The sequence below is a fragment of the Neodiprion virginianus genome, chromosome 7 (assembly GCF_021901495.1).
Source record: "Neodiprion virginianus isolate iyNeoVirg1 chromosome 7, iyNeoVirg1.1, whole genome shotgun sequence".
Taxonomy (NCBI): Eukaryota; Metazoa; Arthropoda; class Insecta; order Hymenoptera; family Diprionidae; genus Neodiprion; species Neodiprion virginianus.
Genome location: NC_060883.1, coordinates 7711821 through 7735036, shown reverse-complemented (window position 1 = coordinate 7735036; position 23216 = coordinate 7711821). Strand labels below are relative to the sequence as shown.

Sequence of the window (23216 nt, the reverse complement as noted above, 5' to 3'; positions counted from 1 at the left end):
AGAACGGCAAATTAAAACCTAGATCGTTTATGCAAGAGGTTTCAAGGTCTTCCATGACGAGGTCTGACAAGATTGGGGAAAGGGGAGATCCCATAGGTAAACCAAATTGTTGTGCATAGGTCTCGTTATTAAATTTAAAAATTGCGGAGTCAAAACATATTTTTAAGGCTTTTTCTAGTTCAATCCTAGGGATTGGGATTTTATTTTCTAGAGTAGCCCAACGATTGTTAATTGCACGTAGTGCGAGAACAGTAGGAACATTCGTAAACAAAGAAATTACATCTAAGGATATTAACGTGTAATTGTCCGGGATAATCAATGTCTTAATTTTATCGACTAATAAAAAACTATCTTTAACTCTCGAGATGGGAGGTTTAATATTAGTAGTGAGCCATGAATTGATAGTTTTGGCTAGGTTATATGTCGGGCTATTAACAAAAGAGACAATTAACCTTAAGGGGACATCCTCTTTATGGATTTTTGGAAGCCCATATGCACGTGGAGGGACACTATTGTACATAGAAATGTTTCGATGTAGATTTTTTGTTATGAGTTTAGAAGTAAACCAATTAAAGCTGAGCTTATTCACCCTGTTTTGTAGGGAATTACACAAATCATATCTAGAAACTCTATACGTAGTGGTGTCAGAAAGCTGTTGTCTCATTTTTTTATTATACTCGTCTTTGTACATAGCAACGGACGTATTACCTTTGTCAGCTTTTAAAAACATTATTTCCGGGTTATTTTTTTTAAAATTCATGGTCTCACGGATTTTTTGATCGGTGACATAATTATTCAAGTTGTTTTTGGGGTACTTAGGGAAACAAAGTACTCGGTTGGTAAAATCGGATCTAGCTTGATTTCTTGACTCATTTGGAAAACTCAAAATTTTTTCTTCAAAATTAGAAATAAGGTTGAAGACAGGAAGATCACGTTTGTTATATGTGCGACCGAAATTTTGGCCTAATTGTACTATTTCCGTGACATTTTCTGGAATAGGGGTATCAGTTCGATTAATTAGCCAATTTTTTTTGGTAGTTTGTCCAATTGAATAAGATTTTTTTTGTTTGTTCAAAGATTTTTTTTGAGCCAGTAAGTTTGTGAATTTTTTGATATTCTTGTTCTTTATGGTAATAAATTTGTTGTTTAGCATCCGATTTTGTGATTCAAAAAATTTGTTTCCCAAAGTAATGCCAAGTTTTAAATTGATTATATTATTTAGGTTATTACAGTTTTTAGGATTTAGGTCCCATTTACAGTTCATTCTACATAACCTTTCGTACCAAATATTTATTGTTTTTTCTGTATAATGTTTATAATATGTTCACCTTCACTCTGGATTATTGTGTTTTCCCCCATCAGTCGTTATTCACCTGTTGACCCAATTGGTTCAACCAACAATATTTCGTTAGACATGTAGGATGTAATTATAAAGATCTTACCTCCACCTAATTGACACCTGTGAATTAATTTCATTGCTAATTGACTTTTTTCAATAACCTTTTAACACTATGACATATTGACTGTGAAAAAAACATAGTTCTTTAATCTTTTAAATAAATGACTACCAACCTTTAACTCCTACAAAAAAACAACTGGAAGATTGACATTGTCTACCGTCACTAAAAAAGAACACAGTTTCCGCCAATTGTTATTGTGAAATCGACTACATCTTATTACACCTACTTAACTCAAAAGGTAAATAACATCAAAAAACATCCTTATCATAATTATTCATTAGGTTCTTACTATCAACAATGTTTATTGTCTCTGAGAATGTTACTTCTGCAATATTTATGTCCGATTACTATTAGTACCATTGTTAATTTTTTTAAGTCCTATTTTCCTTTTGTTTGTTTTTTTGACAGTTTTTAAATAAATCGTTCTGAGGAGGGCCCATATCCGGGTCGAAACGTTAACTAAAATTACGTTTTCTTAATTGACCGATCACCAATAACATAATATATTACATACGAGGTCGAGAATTCTTACTCATCATTTGGTTTCAGTGCTGGTAATGTTTTCCTTTCACTTGCTAGATTTAGCAAGAATCTTTCGAATGGCAGTCATCTACAATTAAAAATCCCTTCAATACTCATCCACACCATTTGCACGATTACGTCCATTTGGTGGAATGATAATGTATATAATGGGATAATATGAGACACATCAACGAGAGAACATGGTTTAAAGAACTGCAGTTGCTTGTCAAGAATAATAATGCATGCACATAATAAATCAATATTTACAGTATATAGTATACCATCTTACATTTTATAACTCATTATAACACTTACTTTGTATTTGCCATTGAAAGAACAAAAGTTCACGACAGAAACAAAATCTCACGATGATGCTTTTGTGAGGTGACAAAAGCAAATAAGGGGATACCTTGGCTTGGAGGGTCAGAACGAAAAGACTAAACTTACCCAGAAACTTATTACCATTGCATTTTTCATTTGATCTATTGTTGTATAAATTAATTGATACTATATTTTGATATAAAAAATTCTTATCGTTACCCTATTTTAAATAGAATTGCGGAACGCATTTCCGTTTGCCTATTTAATTGATCTTTTCATGAGCATATCCGTTTTCAATTTTAACTGCATGACTTATTAAAGTAGTTTAGTCAGCCCTGTCAAATTGGTAGATTGATGTTTGGTATTACCTTCAAGATAACGCGATCAAAAGTCTTGTGGAGGGGTTGCGTAAAGTTTTTAACATTAAACGATTGATTTAGAATTCAGTCGAAGCATTCGTTTGATCAGACATGGGTGGCCACGTGGTTAATGTTAAACAGGGATGGCTCCGTGGCAAAACGGTGAAAAGTGCTGTAGAAGGGACCTACATCGCTTTCAAAGGCATTCCATTCGCGGCTCCACCAGTAGGAAATTTGAGGTTTGCGGTAAGACTCGTTTTGCAATAATCGACGAATAGAAAAGTTTTGAACTTGATAATTGTCCAAATATTGAGTTTGATTGTTGACTCTGCCATTTGACGAACTAATTTATCGTTAGTTGCGGATCGTAACGCGGCATAATAGCTTTCCTAAGTTACATTGCGGTATTTTGACGGTCAACACGTAGCAGTTTGTAGATAATTACAGATAAGTGATAAGGATTTCGTGATTCTGTATAGGTGCAGTTTCGACAGTTACGGGCAGATAATTTGATAGTGAAGGTTTGATTTGCCGGTAATTCATACGTCTTGCAGTATGATGGAATATATCCGAGTTCACCGACCTTGAAATCTTAAAGCATATAGTAATAGGGATCTTCGCAAAAGAGTATTCGAGGTTTTCATTAAAGCTTTAGAGAGAATATATTTTAGTCAGAGAGAAATGAACGCACGACTTTTTACAAATCCACTATCATTGTTATCTATTTAACCGATTATAAATTTGCGGGCATCTTATAATCCTTGTTTATGCCGTGATCATGTCTTCAGTCTTAGAATTGACTTCCGTTTTTTACTCTATCTATTTCAATTTTCTCTTTCCTATTCGAGATGTTGCCTTCAACTGCCAGCCTTCGAAGGAGAGCCGCCCCTCGCACTCGTTATGCCTGCGTCAAGCGCGTTTCTGTCTTTATCAGGCAATCTTCTACCATCCTTCTTTCGCTCCACTGCTCAAAACTGCTTACTCGAAACATTCTCGTGCATTCCTAGGTTCTTCTGAGCGATCTTCCTGCCTTCTCTCCGCTGGTTCACATCCATGCGTCATAAATCTACGGGTTTTTATATTCTAAAATCTTACCTGTCACAACTACTCACACAGTACAGCACGATTAAAACTGTCCCCGATTCTACAAGCGTCTAATACTTAACGTAGGCATGTTATATCGTGAATTTCTTTTGACCCTTTCAAATTTTTGTGTCGAACAGTCTCCTTGCTTCAAAATATTATTTAGAATTGAAGATGTGTAAGCCTAGATGTTGAGAATGGTGTTCACCGTGGAATAATAGAAAGTAGGCAGTTGTTATCCAATTTTCGACATGACGGTACAAAATTGTTTTGCAAAAGTGATCGAGGAGTACAATGATCATTCGTGAACCGGATAGCACGATCACTTTCCGATTCATTAATGAATACTGATGCAAAGAATAGTTTATGTTAAAATGTATATTAGTCATGCAATTTCTCGCTTGATGTCTTTGCCAATCAATTCTAACTATTGTATGGGAAATGGATATGGACTGTTCTTCAGGACCCTCAGCCCCCGATACCATGGACCGGTGTGCGAGATGCTTCAGAAGAGGGGTCAAAATGTATCCAAATTAACTCGAAGACATCACCATTCGCTGGTGACGAAGACTGTCTTTACTTGAACGTGGCAACCACATCGTTGGTAGGTTCGCGGCCGGTGATGGTTTTCATTCATGGTGGAGCTTTCATCCTTGGTGACGCGGGTGATATGTTGTATGGCCCAGATTACCTGGTAACCGGAGAAATTGTATTGGTATCTATACAATACAGACTTGGTGTCTTCGGTGAGTTCATCCGACGTTCGTAATTCTGAGATTCAATCGTACTGACATCTGGTTAAATTGAAGGATTTCTGAATCTCGATCATGAGGCAGTGCCTGGAAATATGGGACTGAAAGATCAAGTGGCGGCATTAAAATGGGTGAAGGAAAACATTGCCAAATTTGGTGGCGATCCAAACAACGTAACCATCTTCGGAGAAAGTGCTGGTAGTGTCTCTGTGCATTGTCAGCTTTTATCACCACTTTCCAAAGGTATACCATCTGCCGGATCTAGCAATAGAATTTGAACAAAACTCTTCACCGACGTAGTAATCAGTTATTACGTGTTGGTTATTCCTACTACCGCTAATGCTGTTCAGGTCTTTTTCACAAGGCTATTATGCAGAGTGGCGTGGCATTGAATCCCTGGGTATCGACTTCCGTGTCGGTTGAGAAGGCTCATCGTCTCGCTGCTAATCTTGGCAAAGAAACCACTGACCCAAACGAAATCGTCGAGTATTTGCGCACGATTCCAGCCATTCAACTGATAGAAGCTGAACAGCAAGTTCAGACTCCAGAGGTTAGTAAGCTAGCATCAAACATGCCTTTGCATTGCACAATTTAAGTTCGGTTTGGGTGTCGAGTATCAATTTTGTGGTGAAGTACACTAAAAATCCCGAATTACTCCGTATTATAGTAAACACGCGGTATTCCGGTTTATCACACAGCACTGGTGGTTCAACTGGTTTTATGATCTCTACTTTGTTCTTCAGGAGAGGATTCGCTTTTTATTTCCATTTCGGCCAAGTGTCGACAGTAAAAGCCAACAACCATTCATGCCAGAACGACCTCAAGAACTTGCCAAAAATGGCTTCGATGTGCCCGTGATCATTGGATACACCACTCACGAGGGGAGTTTTTTTCTATTGGGTAAGTTCTTGTTAAACTATTCCTGTACTGGTATGCGAGAATTTGAATCCAAAGAATTGATGATAGTAATACATTTCGATATTTGCAGGACTCACAACACTGGATCTTCCATTTCTTGATAAAAATTTCGAAGTTGCGGTAACTGACGATTTAGTCGAGGAAAATCCGTCAAAACTATCCGAGGTGGCAAAGGAAATAAGAAAGTTCTACTTTAATGATAAACGAATAACCGAAGAGGTGATTGACGAGTACATCCAGTGTTATGGTGATATATACTTTGTCAACGGTGTACACAAGGTGGTTGAATATCAACAGAAGAAAAGAAGTCCGACCTACTTGTATAGGTTTTCTTATGACAGCCCCACTTCCATGAGAAAGTTGGCTTACGGGCCGTCAAGGAAAGGTACGAAAATTATTCTATCAAATGTCACAATTCATCGAAACGTGCAAATGAACACAAATACTGTTTGAAACAAAAAGATTTTGTTTAAATACGAACCTACTAAATAATTTACACGGTGTAAGCGAAGAAAGTTTGTTTCATTTGATCGAAATTTATTCCAATCTAATACATTTATGTTTTGAGCGAGAAAATTCTCCATCAGATTCATATTGGAATAAATTTTTTACTGGGTGTAATATTTGATGAGAAAGTAGAAAGTTGCCGATACAGTGTATAGCGAAATAAATAATTAGCAGGTAGAGATTATCATACTGAATATTTATCTACGTCTAATTTCACTCGAGTGTTACGTTAATACAGGTGCTGGTCACGGTGATGACCTAATGTGTCTATTTCACCCAACGGTATTCGCCAAAAGACTAGAAACTGAACGTACTTCAGTTGCAAAAACCGTATCGGATAGGATGGTCAGAATGTGGACGGACTTTGCAAAAACTGGGTAGGTCTCGTATGAATAATTTTATGGATGACCACGAATATGAAACTGTAATGAAGGGTAGACAAACGAATGATGATCCCGACTGATTTTTATCGTTACCAACGGACATCACCTTACAGAAATCCAACACCTCAGATCAGTGATTTGATAAACGTTAAATGGGAGCCGGTGACCTCAACAGCGAAAAATTACATAGATATTGGTGCAGAGATCTCGGCTGGAGTGAATCCAAACGAAGAGGTGCAGCACTTCTTCCGACACATCTCTGAGATCGTAAGGAGTTGATACTGCCCACGTCAGAGTAAACGGAATTCCTCGTTTGAGGCCTGATGATGAAGAATCGACGCTGAGATTAACTGCGTAGTCTTCTATGCGATTCATTAACACGGTTTGAACACGTGTATTACTGTGCATATTTTTACAATTAGACGAACTTAAACCCGGGACCAAAATTCGTTAACTTTAGAAAATTAATGTTAACTTATGTTTATGTAACATTCAATATTTCGGGGTCAAGTTTTGTGAAGAACAGAAATTGATATGAATACTTTTTGTGTAACTTTCACATTTCTTATTGTTAGATTAAATTCTCACCAACTATCTCCGGAAGTTAACATATGGCGTTGGCCGTCAGACACGGTAAGTATTCCTGAGATGTAGGTTAAATCGGAGTTCCGTAATTTATATCATATGTACGCATACATGCATATCTAAGTCTGATGAAACACACCATCCAGAAAACCATTTTCACTAGTCATGCTCACTTTCCAGTATTTTCGTTGGCGTAATTGTCCAGTTGATTCGTAGCGTTATCTCGGAAGTAAATATGACGATATATCAACGACGGTTGACCCCAAATGGTGATAATTCTTCATGCTACGTATGCAGATCTATGTACACCATGGCTGATTCGTTGCGTTAATACGATAATGTAAAACCTGGCTAATATTTTACCATTTCTCACTGATATCATACACTGTGGAGAGAGGTAAATGAGCGGAAAACTTTTAGATATAAATTTTATCGGAAATTTCCTGAATTTTCAGACAAAAATCCGATCTTTAGAAAACGATGGAGAACATTGTGGATTTGACATTCTAGGTTTTATTTTTCAAATTTTACGCTGAAAATGACAAGTGAGAGAATTTCCGATAGAAAACCGTGTTTCTAATTTTTCATTAATGCATTTTTTAAACTGTTATTTGATTGGGAAACTTTGTACCAAAATCTAATAATTGCGAAAACCCCTGTTAACTCAAGTCAGAGGTCTTTCGTACTCGAGAAATCGCTTTGTTGACGCCTAAACAATGTGAAGAACTCATAAAAAAACACATCAGAAATTTGGAGGCCGGTTGTGTGCAGAGGATTTGGTGGGTTGGCCCACATACAAGATTGTCGCAAGATACTGTCGAGTTGTTTGAGAACGTCGAAGTTGAGTCAAACAAAAGTATCGTGGACGGTTTAAGTAAACTACGGATTTCAGTTCGGTCAGTGATCGAGTCAGACATGGCTGGCCACGTAGTTAACGTTAAACAAGGATGGTTACGTGGTACAACGATGAGCAGTATCGTTGGAGGATCCTACATCGTATTCAAAGGCATTCCATTCGCTGCTCCTCCAGTAGGGAATTTGAGATTTGCGGTAAGAATCCTGTTACAATAAATTGAAAATTTTCGATTGAATTTTGAGTGTTTGTTCGTATCTTGATGTTCACCCCTTGACACTGTCGTATTTGGGTTTTATTTATTATTTATTTTGGTTCGCAACATGGCGTATGTTTTGCCAGGTCACACCGCCTGAGACACAAAATATATTTTCCACAATATACTTGTGGCAATTAGCGAGGGCTTTAAAATGAGCGTCAAGGACTTAACAACTTTTTATGCATGACCGTATTTGTGGTATGACGATTATTGGGGGAGGAAAGTTCGATTTGTTGGTCATTCTCCAGTGTTTTGCAGTATCTATAGCCAAATATTCTCATATTCACCAGCCTTAAAATTGTCATAACAAATACTTGAAATAACGTTCTCTCTTCAAGCCGATCATTGAATAATTCGAAATAATAATAATAAATATAATTAAAAATAAATAATAATTTCGAAATTGTACTCTTCAATTGAATAATTCACTTCAATTTTCGTAATCAGTTTCTGCGGAAGCATGTCTTAATATAGATTTTTGACGATATTATTTGAAAATAGTAATCACTAAAATTGTATAAGATATCAAAAATGGTACCATTTACGGAATAATGAAAAGCAAACAGTTTGTAATTGCACTGAAAAAATAATTTAGTCGTAATGACCAACATTTGGTACTGGCAAGGAAAAAAGTTTCGGAGACTTACTATACACATATTATTCGATAGTAGTAATCAATTAGTAGCTCTCATGATATCGTAAATTTAACTAATCTTTATCCACTGAATGGATTTAATGAACTGTATGAAGCAATTTACTTGAATCTACCAAAGGGTATTCTGTATTTTGATATTAGCATGAAAAAAGTATTGTTTATCAAATTGAGTAAATTTACATCGAGATTTCGTATTTATATGTATATTCTATTCGATCAAATTTTTATTCAATTTTGAAACAATTATGTCATCAATTTTGGTATTTACAACAAAATAGTGTGTTTCCACGAGAAAATTTTCTACAAAATGCGTCCAAAAATTCATTTTTTTTCAGAAATTACAAAATTTTCTCTGCTTTCAATTTTCCTAAAATGCATCTATGACCAGTAACTAATTTCTCTAAAATTTATGGCGAGATAGAAGTTCAATAGATTATCCCGAGATACGTTGCCACATCCTCGATGCCTAACATCCCTGAATATTAGCCTCATTATGCATCACCTATTCAATTCCATGGATTGATATCTTTTTACATAATTATAAGCTTCATAATTTCGTTTTAAGTCGTTCTTATATTCTACTTTCCGTATGCATGCATGGATACGGTTTCTTTCATCTGCTGATTGTTGTGAGAAACATTCATTCTTGTTGATGTTATCCTTATCGTCAAATAATATTAACGGTAATCTGAATGCAAACAGACTTACGTGCACGTACGTACCAGAAGGACCACACCAGAAAAAAAGTGGTATCATTTCAATATCGTAAGCTCACGGTCAAAATATTTTATCTTTTACAATGCCTTTGATGGCTTTGACTATTCATCTCATCAAGATTTGAGCAAAAATTGTGTAGCGTCAAACAATGTTCATTAGGATGAACCAGATGCCTGAAAATTACCTCATGATCTTTTCGGAAATGCAGGAACTGGCGTGCACGTGCAGCGTAATAAAACCTTTTTCGAGTGGTGTCTGTTTGAGAAATGGTCGTCGAAGGCCAGAATAGGTTATCTTTGTACATATGATGCAAGTACGGAAATTCTTATCCGCACCAGTGTGAAAGGCCGGACTGGGCGTAACTAACCCACTACACTGGACCCAGAGGGCAGGGGTAATTTAGGGTAAATAAGAGGGTCCAAAATATCATCTCAACTTACGTAAATCTTCCGTATTGGTCCTCTTCCCATCAAAAAATGGATGGAACCAATTAAGAAGCACGTTAGAAAACCGCACGCTAAGGAATGAACTCCAAGGCGCGTTGCAGCATGCAGAATCAGGGGAGTTCTTTAAAACCCTGTAAACGAGGCAATTCAACAAAAATCTATTAACAGAGCAGTTCTGAAACGTTGTCTGACTAGAGCAGTTCATCGAAGACCTTTTAAGCAGTCAGTTCAAATCATCATTAGAATAGAGTAGTTTACAAAATCTTTTAGAATCAAGACAAGTAATGTAACTTTGAAGGAATTCCGTTCTTTTCTTCTATTTGGATATCATGATTTTAATATTCAATCGTTATAATCTTGATATAATTAAATTTGAATAAACTTAATCATTGTGTTTATTCTATTTCATGAGTGAATCAAATTAATTACCTTCAACGTTACTAAATCAAACTGACAAATGTAATAAACTATTTCCGTACCCATTTTACTATATTGATTGATTTTGATTGAGGCATTGATGAATTTTTTTCTTTACTCTTTCATTTTCGCAATAGCACTTGTATCGTTCATTGGTCCACAGGTGCGCTATTTGGTCTTGGTGAATTATCCTTCTTTCTTTTGAAAACCCTTCCACAAAACCCCGTAGTAGATAACAGTTTGAAACTGTAGCGATCGATTTTAAAGTGCTAGCAGACAATTATTAGTCGATATTTTATTCATTTAGATAGAGACAATAATTCAGTTGCCACAAGCAGAGTAATTGTTCGTAAATATTGTCAATTCATATAACATCTAGTCACCTTTGAGCACGCAGAGCCGCCCACCGCTCGAATCATCAAGATCAAAAAGAAAAGTTTTATTTCGAAAAATAAAATGTGCAGTGCACTGATGATTCGTAAATTGGGTAGTAAATTCGGGTCTTTCATTCATGAAATGTACTTGTATATTTTGGCCGTATAATTCTTAACGAATTTCTCTTGTACGTTAATAAATTTTAAGAAACGTGTAAAAGATGTATGTGGATGGTTCACCAGGATCCTCACCCTCCGGAACCATGGACCGGTGTGCGAGACGCTATTCAAGAGAGGTCAAAATGTATCCAAATCGACGGAGTGACGTCGACGGTTGATGGCGATGAAGACTGTCTTTACCTGAACGTGACAACCACATCGTTAAAAGGATCGCGACCAGTGATGGTTTGGATACATGGGGGAGGTTTCATGGTCGGTGACGGAAGTCTTGACTCGTACGGTCCAGATTACCTAATGAAGACAGACATTGTATTGGTATCCATACAATACAGACTTGGTGTATTTGGTGAGTTGCTTTCACGTTCGTTATTTTGAGATTCGATCATTCTGAAGAGCGATACAATCGAAGGGTTCCTGCAACTCGATCATGAGGTGGTGCCTGGAAATGCCGGTCTGAAAGATCAAGTGGCCGCTTTGAAGTGGGTCAAGGACAACATTGCCCAATTTGGTGGCGACCCAAACAATATAACCATCTTTGGAGAAAGTGCGGGTAGTGCATCAGTGCATTTTCACCTTTTGTCACCACTCTCTAAGGGTAAAACAATCATATCGGACCGACCCATTTTTTATTCCGTACTTTTTGGTAATTGCCGCCACTTTCAACCGTTTTCAGGTCTTTTTCACAAGGCCATTATGCAGAGTGGCGTGACACTGAATCCTTGGATAGATTGTACTACGTCACTGGGTCCTGCTCACCTCCTTACTGCCACTCTAGGTAGAGAAACCACTGATCCTCGCGAGATCGTTGAGCATTTGCGTAAGGTTCCAGCTGAAAAGCTTCTCTTTGCTCAAGGAGAAGCATGCACCCCAGAGGTTTGTGTATCAGCAGCATTGCATTAAAAACTTAAGCTGCAGAGTAATTGGAATGTGGTTTTAGGAATCATATTCCAATTGCCACATTGCAACAGCCATTGAGACGCTGTAACGTATTTCACTATATTAAAGTGTTCACTTCAAAATGTTAAATAAGATTTGTTTTCCACAACTTCTACAAAATGGAGGGACGATGTGGATATAAGAGATAAGTGTATACATCCTTCCGCAGGACAAGTTTCATTTCTTAGTCTCATTTCGGCCGTGTGTCGATGACAAAAGTCAGCAACCATTTATGCCAAAACTCCCGCAAGATCTTGTCGAGAACAGTGTCGACGTTCCTGTGATCATTGGATACAATACTCACGAGGGAATTCTTTCCCTGATGGGTAAGCTGTCGACTCTTATGTCAAAATTGACGATTGAAATACTCTGGGACCGAATCGAATATTATTCCTTTGAACAAAGCAGTATCCAACGTAAATGACTTTTTACAACTGAATATATTCTTTTGTTTAAAAAAGCTCTCTTTTCCAAACTGTTTACAGAAACTACAGAAAAATCTCCACTTGAATTACTTCAGGATGATTTTGAGATTGCTGTGAGTCAGGATTTGATCGCAAAAGATCCGTCGAAAATATCCGAGGTAGCAAAGGAAATACGAGATTTCTACTTCAAAGATAAAGAAATAACCAAAGAGATGATCAACGAGTATGTTCAATATTACGGTGACGTACACTTCGTCAACGGGATCCTCAAAGTAGTTGAATATCATCAACGGAGAAAAGGTCCAACCTACCTCTACAGGTTTTCTTACGACAGTCCTAAATCCTTAGTAAAAATAGAAGGAGTCGAAGGTATTTCGAATTATTTGATTCAATTGATACGCAATGCATATCGTAAAAGTAGTACATTTATTCCGTTATTCTCATTATTATCGGTTGACAATTTGAAACCTTTCAGGTGCAGCTCACACCGATGATATTCCGTACATATTTTACTCAGCACGGTTCTCCGAACGTTTAAAATTGGAACCAAATTCAGTCGAGCAAACCATTTCCGACAGAATGGTCAGAATGTGGACAGACTTCGCAAAAACTGGGTCAGTATTGCTTATGATAATTCTAACCATCACGCAAATCAAGTGGGAAAGGATAGCACAGGGATTAAGGTTTTTCTCGCGATAAAAATTGACATACTCCTCTACAGAAATCCGACACCACAAATCGACGATTTGATAACTGTTAAATGGGACCCAGTTACGCGGACAGATAAAAATTATCTACAAATTGGCGCGGAGCTTTCTGCTGGGGTAAACCCGAATCCAGAAGTACAGGAGCTCTTCCAACGCATCTCCTATATTGTCAATAGGCAATAATCAAGTCAAAACTAAGAATGACTTCGAATCGTTCCATCATGGATAGGCATGGCATAGAAGTCCATCAATGGATTAAATTTTACTTGGATTATGTTACGATCATTAAACGGATTTTGAATATTGAAATACTGTATATACTTGCGTTCATGCAAAATTAATTAAATGTAACTCGTATTGACTAACAATCGAATTAATGTTTTTTTATCTTATATTGTATGCCTGTTTTATAAGGAGCTAAATGTGACTAGCTATTACTGAAGATAAGATATAAATTACGGTATTTTCGTACCGTAGTAACTTTAAGGCCTTTCTTTTTCGTTTGGATGTTGTACATTCTATAAGAAAGTATAATATACTAGCAACCCATCCCGGCTTCGCACGGGCATATAATAATATAATAAAAGAAAATACACAATGTTTACAGTGAGTTTCTAGAAAAATAACATTTATATTATTACTTATTATTATATGCCCGTGCGAAGCCGGGATGGGCTGCTAGTTAAATTATAAAGTTTTGATCAATGAAGCACAAATAAGTAAAAAACAGGATTAATTTCACTGTATTATCTTCATTATAATATGAATGCAATTTACACTTCAGTCTAAGTAACACGTGGCCGGCTATGCTAACACCAAAAATTTAAAAAGTGGAAATAATTGAATTGTACGGTATTTCGTTCACTACAAAATAAATTTAATTAATTTTATAGCGTCAACAACACGTGGTAATTGTATTGCGCGTCTCTTCCTCGAGATCAACTGGTAGTGCCCCTACTCCACACCGATGTCGCCACAAAAAAGAAGGTAATTATGCTGTTAAAATGTAGCTTATATGACACGTTCGTAGATTTACCATAGCAGCGCCATCTATTGATTACTTACTCAACCCAGTCGAAAGGTATCGACATCTGTTAGAATCATTTGGAGTTAACAGATAATTGTGACTGTCAAATAATAACAGACAAATAATTAGCAATAAATTAAAATTGCGACTATAATTTGAGATTTAAACTATCCTATCTCTCAAGTTGGATCGAACTGCACATGGTGTGCGTATTTTATTATAATCGGTTAAGTGGTTTAGGAGTCCATTGAGGACAAACATTGTGACACGAGATTTATATATATTAAGATATCTTCTCTGCGTAGAAATGCCAATATTCAAGATCCCACAACGTATACATTTTTCCGTCAATTATTATCGTCTGGTTCATATTATTCAATAATATTTTTATGCGTTAATATCCTGCAGTGTTTAAGAGGTATTTGAAGTTTTAAGTAATTTTGTATGCCTTTACATAATAGTAGTTCATCATATATGATAAGGCGCTCATATTCCTGAGCCTTTCCACATCTATTTAATACATATAATCCCTGTAATCAGAGCACAATATTTCCTTCAAACGCTACGATCAAGGAGGAGTTAGGGTTGACCAGCAGTCAGCACCCCAGTTTTCTTTATAGGCTCCAAAAACGTCTTCCGTATTTCTATAAGTTAGTTGTATTTCATCAACTTATAGTTGCTGAAACGGCTTAAAAGGTCTTTAACGAACTGCTCTGGTTACATGACGTTTTAGAACTGCTCTGTTCAAAGATTTTTGTTGAACTGCTTTGTTTAGACGGTTTTGAAGAACTGCTCTGATTCTGCATACTGCAACGCGCCTTGGAGTTCATTTCTTAGCGTGCGGTTTTCTAACGTGCTTCTTAATTGGTTCCTTCCATTTTTTGATGGGAAGAGGACCAATACGGAAGATTTACGTAAGTTGAGATGATGTTTTGGGCCCTCTTATTTACCCTAAGTTACCGCTACCCTCTGGGTCCAGTGTAGTGGGTTAGTTACGCCCACTTCGGCCTTTCACACGGGTGCGGGTAAGAATTTCCGTACTTGCATCATATATACAAAGACATCCTGTTCTGGCCTTCGACTATCATTTCTCAAACAGACACCGCTCGAAAAAGGTTTTATTACGCTGCACGTGCACGCCACTTCCTGCATTTCCGAAAACATCATGCGGTAATTTTCAGGCATCTGGTTCATTCTAATGAACATTGTTTGACGCTACACAATTTTTGCTCAAATCTTGATGAGATGAATAGTCAAAGCCATCAAAGGCATTGTAAAAGATAAAATACTTTGACCGTGAGCTTGCGATATTGAAATGATACCACTCTTTTTCTGGTGTGGTCCTTCTGGTACGTACGTGCACGTAAGTCTGTTTGCATTCAGATTACCGTTAATATTATTTGAAGATAAGGTTAACATAAACAAGAATGAATATTTCTCAAAACGGTTAGAAGATAAAAGAAAATTTATAGTATAATATAAGAATGACTAAAAAACGAAAATATAAAGGTTATAAGTATGTAAAAAGAAGATATCAATCCATGGAACTAAATCGGTGATGTAAAATAAGTCTAATATTCAGGGGCGTTAGGCATCGAGGATGTGACAGTATATTAATTACCTTCGTATTAACGGGAAGATTTTGAAGTTTTTTCCACGGAATTCTGTGACCAACAGTATTAACAGTGAACAAAACGATCCATGTGCGTTGAATCAAATTTTTAGTCATTTCCGTAACACATTTTCTTGACACAAGTTTTACGTTATAGCAAGGAACTCTCATCGTGTTATCTAAAAAAATTTATAGTCAGCATGATCGTACAAAAGCTTGATTCAATTCTGCATTAAGTCGTCACAAGTATTTCCCCCGACAAAAGTATTTTATTGAATCAAGTAAGTACCGTGTTCGCTGCATTTGACTATAGCATTGAGTTGAATCAAAGGAATATCACTTGCCTCGAATAGCCCTTTCCCTCCGTGCAGGAAACTAACACCCCGATAATCTCGGTCGTTGTTTTCACGGCATTCTGTGTTCCTACAATTGAAATTCATAAAGTACTGCTCTGTATAATACCATTGATACTTATTTCGTCTATGAAAAACGATCTGACGAGCTCTAAATATCGTAGCAATAAAATTCTCGAACGATGGACATTGTTGTAGGGAAGTTGATGTAGGGACTTGGAAGGAACATGCATTATATCCTATAGATAAATTGTTCGCGGGTAAGTACAGAATATGGATGAGTGCTTCCAGTCAGGGATCATCATCGGTTTCAAACTGACTGAAATGAACTTCATTATAGCTAAATGCCAATTTCGATTTCCACGAAAATGTTGAGGTCACTGAAAGTTTTATGAACATTATGTTTCTCTCAAAAAGCTCTATGCGGGAGTACATGGCAATTACAGTAGTCGTTACCCACCGAGATTTACTCGTCGTATGAAAGTTGCCAAATTCTGAAGTACCTTAAAATTATGAATCGCGCTATGAAGATAATACTGGCAACAGATTGTACTGAGATAACACATAAGCACGTCTTGAGGCCTTGAAGATAAGCTGGCTGAAAGTTTTTTAGAGACGCTTAATATTTAGTGGGTATTGAAGGCTTTGGAATTCAGTCTGACCACTCGTTACGTTCAGAATGGGCGGGTTAACCGTTAATGTGAAGCAGGGGTGGCTTCGCGGTACTAGGGAGAAAAGCTCTGTAGGAGGATCTTACATATCTTTCAATGGGATTCCCTTTGCAGCACCTCCCGTAGGAAATTTAAGATTCGCGGTGAGTTTTTCTACACAATAATGAGACTGCAAAAAATCTCCAGTGTTCGGGATTAACCAATACTGAGCATACTGTGCGACGTGATTATCCATTATTTGCATTGTTTTAAAATTCGTACCGTACAACTACTGGCTCCGTGTCTGATACCCCGTACCTCGTATCATGAGTGCTTTCATAAGCAGCTCAACGTGACCTTCATAACACTGAGGATTAGATATCCAGTCTAATATTTATTGGGCTGCAAACGTGTCTCTCGAACACAAAGATCTGACACGATTTACGTCTCGGCTTGTACTCATTCATTTTTCGTAAAATGCGATTATTAATTTAATTGAAAATGCAAAGTACCATATTTCCAAGCTCACAGAAAACGTCTCATAATTCTTTCAACTTTTTGTAATCCTCATGAAACTATTCTATTTGAAAATCTAATTTAGCTACGTAAGTATCGGGTTACGAGATAAAATGTTGGGTACCTGAATCGCTGTGCTCAATTAATGAGGTTCTCTTTTTGCTTCATAATCAGTTCATTATTTATCGATGCTACTCGTGAGTCAATGATGGCGCGTCTGAGATTCGAGAAGTCAGAATTAAATGTATTCGTGTACGCTTAATTAGTTTATATCGTGACGATTGACGTATCAAATGATTGTCCCAGACTTTCACGTTCGTATACCAATTTACTGAACTGACTAGAATGAATGGGTATAGTGCAAAAGTTTGCATAGAAATGCAACAAGTGTCAACCGTCACTAGGCGGAATGATGGCCAGATAGAGCCCATGAGCGATAGAATGGTAAGATGACGGCTCCGTGTGCGAAAAGTTCTGGGGGGAAGAAGCATGGAGGCAACTATTGGCGTGGCGCTGATAAGACTACCTATTAAGAAGTCAGATTCTCCATCGAGGGAAGGTTTGAAGAGTCTAATTATTCATTCACAATCAAGTTGTAGTAAACATTGCTCAAGTTCTCCGTGTCAGATCTAAGGTTGACTGAGCTATGTTCCCCAACAATGCTATACATTTCTAAGATTAACCTTTTCCTATAGTCCTTTTCGCGGTGGAGGATGTCAACTTCGCGAAATTAAAACTATGATTACATTCTACTCTGTGTTTTGTCATGGCTGCTTGTTTTTCCGGGTCTGATAGAATATTACGTTTATGTTCGTTGATTCTGGTCTTCAAGTGTCTGCTCGTTTGTTCTTTATAAAATATGTTGCAATCGATGCAAGGAATGCTATAGATCAGATTGGAGCATTTCTCAATTGGAACACGATCTTTGGGTGAAACAAACAGCCCTGACAAATTATTATTATTTTTAAAAACACGTTTTACACGAAACTTATTAAGAGCGCGTCCTATTTTTTGTGATGGGCCTTTTACATCCGGAAAGGTGGTAAATATCTTGGGGGTAAAGTTGACGTCATCATAGTCTATGGCAACACCTAGTTCACCAGCGGGTTTGTTTCCAAGATGAAAGACTCTATCCTTGATGCGTTGATCAATTTCGGAGGATAATTATTGAGCAACGATACCTATATCATAAGTTTCGTGTTTTCTGTGTGGCACGAGTTGTCTACCAATAGGATAGCTCGCATACCCAACCAATCTCTGAAAATTTTTAAATTTGCACCGAGCTGGTCTTCCATCGGTTAGTTTTGCATCTGGACTCCACTTAGTGACCTGGCGATGTAAGTCGAATCGGTATAATTTAACAAAGTGATTTTTGAGTTGTCAATATGTATTTTGGAAGATACAGGGAAGTAGAAAGTAGAATAAGATCTATGTTGAGTAGCGTATTACAGTGCGTCCTGTTGCAAATCGAAAGCAAAATCCACCTTAGCTGGGGTTTTTGGGTTCATTCGAATATTTTGAAGATGTGACAGCAGTCTGTCAGTGTGCTATTGGAAAATGAAAATACATCTTTGTGGAACTCGCGACAAGAGAATCTGGTCGTAATCCTCAAATGGTGTGGCGACAAGATTTGTTGTTTGTTGAGTTCATAACTCACGTGTAGTTTGAGGAGTATCGACAAATTTTTAGGATCGGCAGCTGAAAAAATTCTCGTTTTCAATGAACTTATAAAATGTTGTGAGGGAGTTGTAAAATTACACTATCATACTACACCGACTGAAGCGAAAAAAAATTGATTACGAACGTGTGAGTGGTTTGTCAGGATCCTAGACCTCCACTACCATGGACCGGCGTGCGAGATGCTTCAAAAGAAGGGCCGAAGTGCATCCAATTCGATTTAATGACGTCGGCAATAGTCGGTGAAGAAGACTGCCTATACCTGAACGTAGCGACAACATCGTTGCAAGGATCGCGACCGGTGATGGTTTGGATTCACGGAGGAGCTTTCATCTTGGGTGACGGGAGCTCGGCCATGTACAGCCCTGACTACCTGATGAAGACCGACATTGTCTTTGTTTCGATACAATATAGACTCGGCGTTTTAGGTAAGTTCAATCGACGTTTTCCTCCCTTTGGTTTGATTACTGTAAGAAAATAATTAAATTCAAGGGTTTCTGCAACTCGATCATGAGGTGATGCCGGGAAATGCGGGTCTAAAGGATCAAGTAGCAGCTTTGAAATGGGTGAAGGAGAACATCTCTCAGTTTGGCGGTGACTCTAACAACATAACCATCTTCGGTGAAAGTGCCGGTAGTGCATCAGTACATTACCATCTTGTGTCCCCACTTTCCAAAGGTAAACAGCTGTCCGCAGCCACTTAAATCTATTTTTATCAGTTGTTTTTACCATCGCTGTTTGTATCTAGGTCTTTTTCACAAGGCCATCATGCAGAGTGGTGTAATATTGAATCCCTGGGTAATTACTCCTCCGTCAGTCGACTCAGCTCATCGTCTCGCTGCACTACTTGGAAAGGAAACCACTGATGTTCACGAGATCGTCGAGCATCTGCGCACGATTCCAGCTCTTCAGCTTATACAAGCCGAGCTGCAAGTTCCGACTCCAGAGGTTGGTGAACCAGTCACATCAGAAAGAAACATAATTAAAAAATATGACTGTTTGACATGAATTACTTGGGATTGTTTCTCTGATTATTGCCGATAATTTTTAGAAACAAATTCATAGACTTTCTATTTCATGTAGGGCGTCATCAGCCCGAATATTTACGAATATGAGACTCCTCTCTAACTTGTTTTTCAGGATAAAATCCGCTTCTTATTCCCATTTCGGCCGAGTATTGATGACAAAAGTGAACAACCATTCCTACCGAAAAACGCGAAAGAACTTGCTGCGAAGGGTATCGACGTACCGGTGATAATCGGATACAACAGTCACGAGGGATTGTTTTTCTTGATGGGTAAGATGAAATATTGTATCAAACTAGTCTATGATAATCATACTCAGAGCAAATTTCCATGAAATGGAAAAAGATGTGCCGTTTAAACCATTGATGTTAGTTGATCCCAATAAATTCCCTCCACCAAATCCAATTTGTTTGTTACTTGTACAGTTTTTTCTTATCGGGACATTCTTTTTCTCTATGTATAAAACCGCATTTCAACCATTTACAGGACTTGTGGACGAGACACTTGAAACAGTGGATAAAAACTTCGAGGTTGTAGTGACTGAAAATTTGATCGCTGAAAATCCATCAAAAATATCCGAGGTAGCAAGTGAAATAAGAAATTTTTACTTCAAAGATAAATCAGTCACTCGAGAGACATTGGATGACTACGTCCAATGTTATGGTGATTTATACTTCGTTAATGGAGTCCTAAAGACAGTTGAATATCAGCAGAAGAAACCAAAGACACCGACCTACTTGTACAAATTTACTCGCGAAAATCCTCAATCCATGGGCAAACTTCTCTTCAAGGTGCCGCTAAAAGGTATCGCAAAATTTTCAACACTAATGATTTACTAGCAGTAAAAAAATTAATTCAACAAGTCGGGAAGATGTTGCTCAAGCGCTTGTACTTACCGTAACAATTCTTCAACCCAATTGACTTATCGTAATCCTCGTACAGGCGCTGCACACGCTGACGAACTCCCTTATCTCTTCCATGCGAAGCTGCACGCCGATCTGTTCAAATTCGAACCAAATTCTATCGAGCAAAAGTTATCCGATGCAATGGTCAAAATGTGGACGGATTTCGCAAAAACTGGGTAAACATCTCGTACAGTTTTGATAATTGCAGTGACACTAGTACAGTGTCAATTTCATAAAGATTCCCGAGATTTGGGTGATTGTGTTTACTTTTGTTCAATTCCTTTTCAATAGAAATCCAACACCTCAGACTGACAATGATTTGATACCAGTAAAATGGAGCCCAGTAACACGAACAAGTAAGAATTACCTAGAAATTGGCGACGAGCTTTCTGCCCGAGCAAATCCTGACGAAGAGGTATCTCAGCTGTTCAACCGTATCTCTGATATCGTTAAGAGTCAATAGAACGTCGCTATGAGGAATACTTCTCATGTGACCAGTGGGTGGAACGAATTATCATCTTCTAGGACTCCGCTTGAACTTCATCATATCTTGTCATGAAGCATAAACGCTGTTGTACTTATTTCAGGACTAAACGATTTTGATGAGACTTTGACTTAAATATAACCCTGTCTAGATACACATGCGTGAGTTTTATCGGCTGTTTGCCCAAGCTGGCCATCTCGAATTTCAGCTGTCAAAAACTGTTTCTGGCGGCGATGTAGTTGGTACGAATTTTTGAGGCTAGAATCTCAAATAATTGAGGTAACTTGGAAAGGTTTGGGAAGCATTTGTTATTGGGTCGGAAAGTTGATTCTTCAAAGACCCGTCGGAATTTAATGCTTATGCTATTTGAAAATTCCAACGTACACATTTTGTGGACGTTGGCCTGCCTGCATCGCAGACAAGAATATCGCTGCGGGATGATTTCGCCGACCAATGAGATTGGATTATTTGGCGCATGCGCAGTTGATTTTCAAGATTCAAGAGATTGTCCCGGTATAGCAAAGTGAATTTCTGTGAATTGTCTGATGACAGTCAAGTCTTCATGCTCTTGTACAATGCAATCAGTATCTTGAAGTTGTGTCACGTACTCTTGTTCATGAGTCACGCTACTTTCAGCACTCTGTCCTTATTTTTGCCTGAACACGATGTTAGGTACAGTGATTTTTGACCGAATGAAATAACTATTGCAAAATACTTACTCAAGAACGAAGAAACAGTATCAATTTTCATTCCCACGTTTTTTCATTTATAAAAAATAGATTTGTTTTGGCATATGTTATTAACTCAAATTGCAAAATGTTTACGGTTGGTGAAATCTAGAGTATTTATAAAGACAATCGTGATGAATCACACGCTGTTCTTAAATACAAGGAGCAAATATATTTGCTATTTCCATTTCTGACTGATCAGAAGAAGCTTGATTTGAGTGACAATGATTTAAACTTTCTAGGTGATTAGAAGATGTCGTAGATAACTGGAAAATAATAGTCACCTTATTGCTACGTGGTGTTCGATATGTTACATCACACCAAGTCGTGCATCTAATTGTCAGTCAGAATAATTCGTTGTTATTTTTCATGTCGGAATGTGTTTGGGATCCCCGTGATAATCCAGTATCAGTAATGTATCACGCACTGCTGCATTATTTTGCATCAGAAAGTAAATCTGCTTGACCTTTAAACGTGATCGGCGTAGCTATGAAGTACGGTCGATACGTATTATCACCGCTTTTGAAAATGAGTTTGTGGAAGTATACGGAATCCGATTCGTATATGGGTCATGAAAATTTGGCCTTGAGAATCTAGTTCTATAAATTCCGGTTGGTTACAAAATAAATAACCGAAATCGGCGTGAAGTGAATCTTTGGAGATAAGAGATATAATTTATCGGCGTACTTGACTCATTGGCTGAAAGTTACGGAATTTTTACCCAGACTTTGTGATGATGAAATTTTGGTTGTTCAATTGATGCCGAAGTATTTGTTACACGATGCTTTTATTGGAACCGCAACACTTCATAAATTGTAAGGCCGCGAATATGCATATTCATTTTTCACTGCAGGATTCTGCTCAAATAAACGTCTCAGAATTTGCATGGAGAATGGGAAATAGAATAGAGGTACATTGCATAACTTCAATTCAGAAACTGCTTTTCTTCCAGGCTTCCGCGCAACTCTCTGAATAGAGCCAAAGGCTTCAAGGTGTCATTTATTTACCAATGTTTAACATTAAAATGTTATCTAATCGGACAAATACATCGTGAAAACGGGTTCCACAATCAAAATACGCATGAAAAACGTTTCTTGTAGAACGAGTATATCCTTGATACGTGTAGTACGTTTGACAGCACGAAATGTGGCAACAATGTATGCGAACATCTCGTGGTTCGTATGTGTCAGCTGCGGTTTGAACTGTTTACATAGTTTGTACTGTGCGGTTATTTGAGTGCGATGTTGCTGCATCTCACGAACATGCGCGTTACAAATGTGAGACCGTGCATATCCAAATTTTTTATACTCTGATTCTTTCAGAAATATTTTATCGTCAACATACACTTTTTTCTAAAGTTTATTCGATTGTTAGATATTA

At 37.5% G+C, this 23216-nt stretch overlaps 2 protein-coding genes and 1 long non-coding RNA gene across 3 annotated transcripts; 2 read left to right on the top strand and 1 right to left on the bottom strand.

Annotated features, from left to right (window-relative positions):
- Positions 1–2002: 2002 nt before the first annotated feature.
- Positions 2003–13278, top strand: LOC124309032 (uncharacterized). Its single transcript, XM_046772249.1, has 16 exons — positions 2003–2908; positions 4209–4491; positions 4555–4740; positions 4848–5047; positions 5241–5397; positions 5486–5800; positions 6161–6299; positions 6419–6581; positions 7560–7940; positions 10855–11137; positions 11201–11386; positions 11465–11664; positions 11897–12053; positions 12213–12521; positions 12628–12766; positions 12874–13278. Exons 1-16 carry the CDS (start codon positions 2774–2776, stop codon positions 13040–13042), a joined length of 3402 nt encoding a protein of 1133 aa, XP_046628205.1. The 5' UTR covers positions 2003–2773; the 3' UTR covers positions 13043–13278.
- Positions 13279–15795: 2517 nt separating this feature from the next.
- Positions 15796–17423, bottom strand: LOC124309121 (uncharacterized). The gene is made up of 3 exons (XR_006909177.1): positions 17142–17423; positions 16784–16932; positions 15796–15921 (listed from the first exon to the last, which is right to left on the bottom strand). It is a non-coding gene; the product is annotated as an uncharacterized LOC124309121 (long non-coding RNA).
- On the top strand, positions 16486–21264 carry LOC124309112 (juvenile hormone esterase-like). The gene is made up of 8 exons (XM_046772386.1): positions 16486–16665; positions 18840–19122; positions 19187–19372; positions 19443–19642; positions 19835–19991; positions 20206–20523; positions 20662–20800; positions 20916–21264. Exons 1-8 carry the CDS (start codon positions 16531–16533, stop codon positions 21085–21087), a joined length of 1590 nt encoding a protein of 529 aa, XP_046628342.1. The 5' UTR covers positions 16486–16530; the 3' UTR covers positions 21088–21264.
- Positions 21265–23216: the final 1952 nt, after the last annotated feature.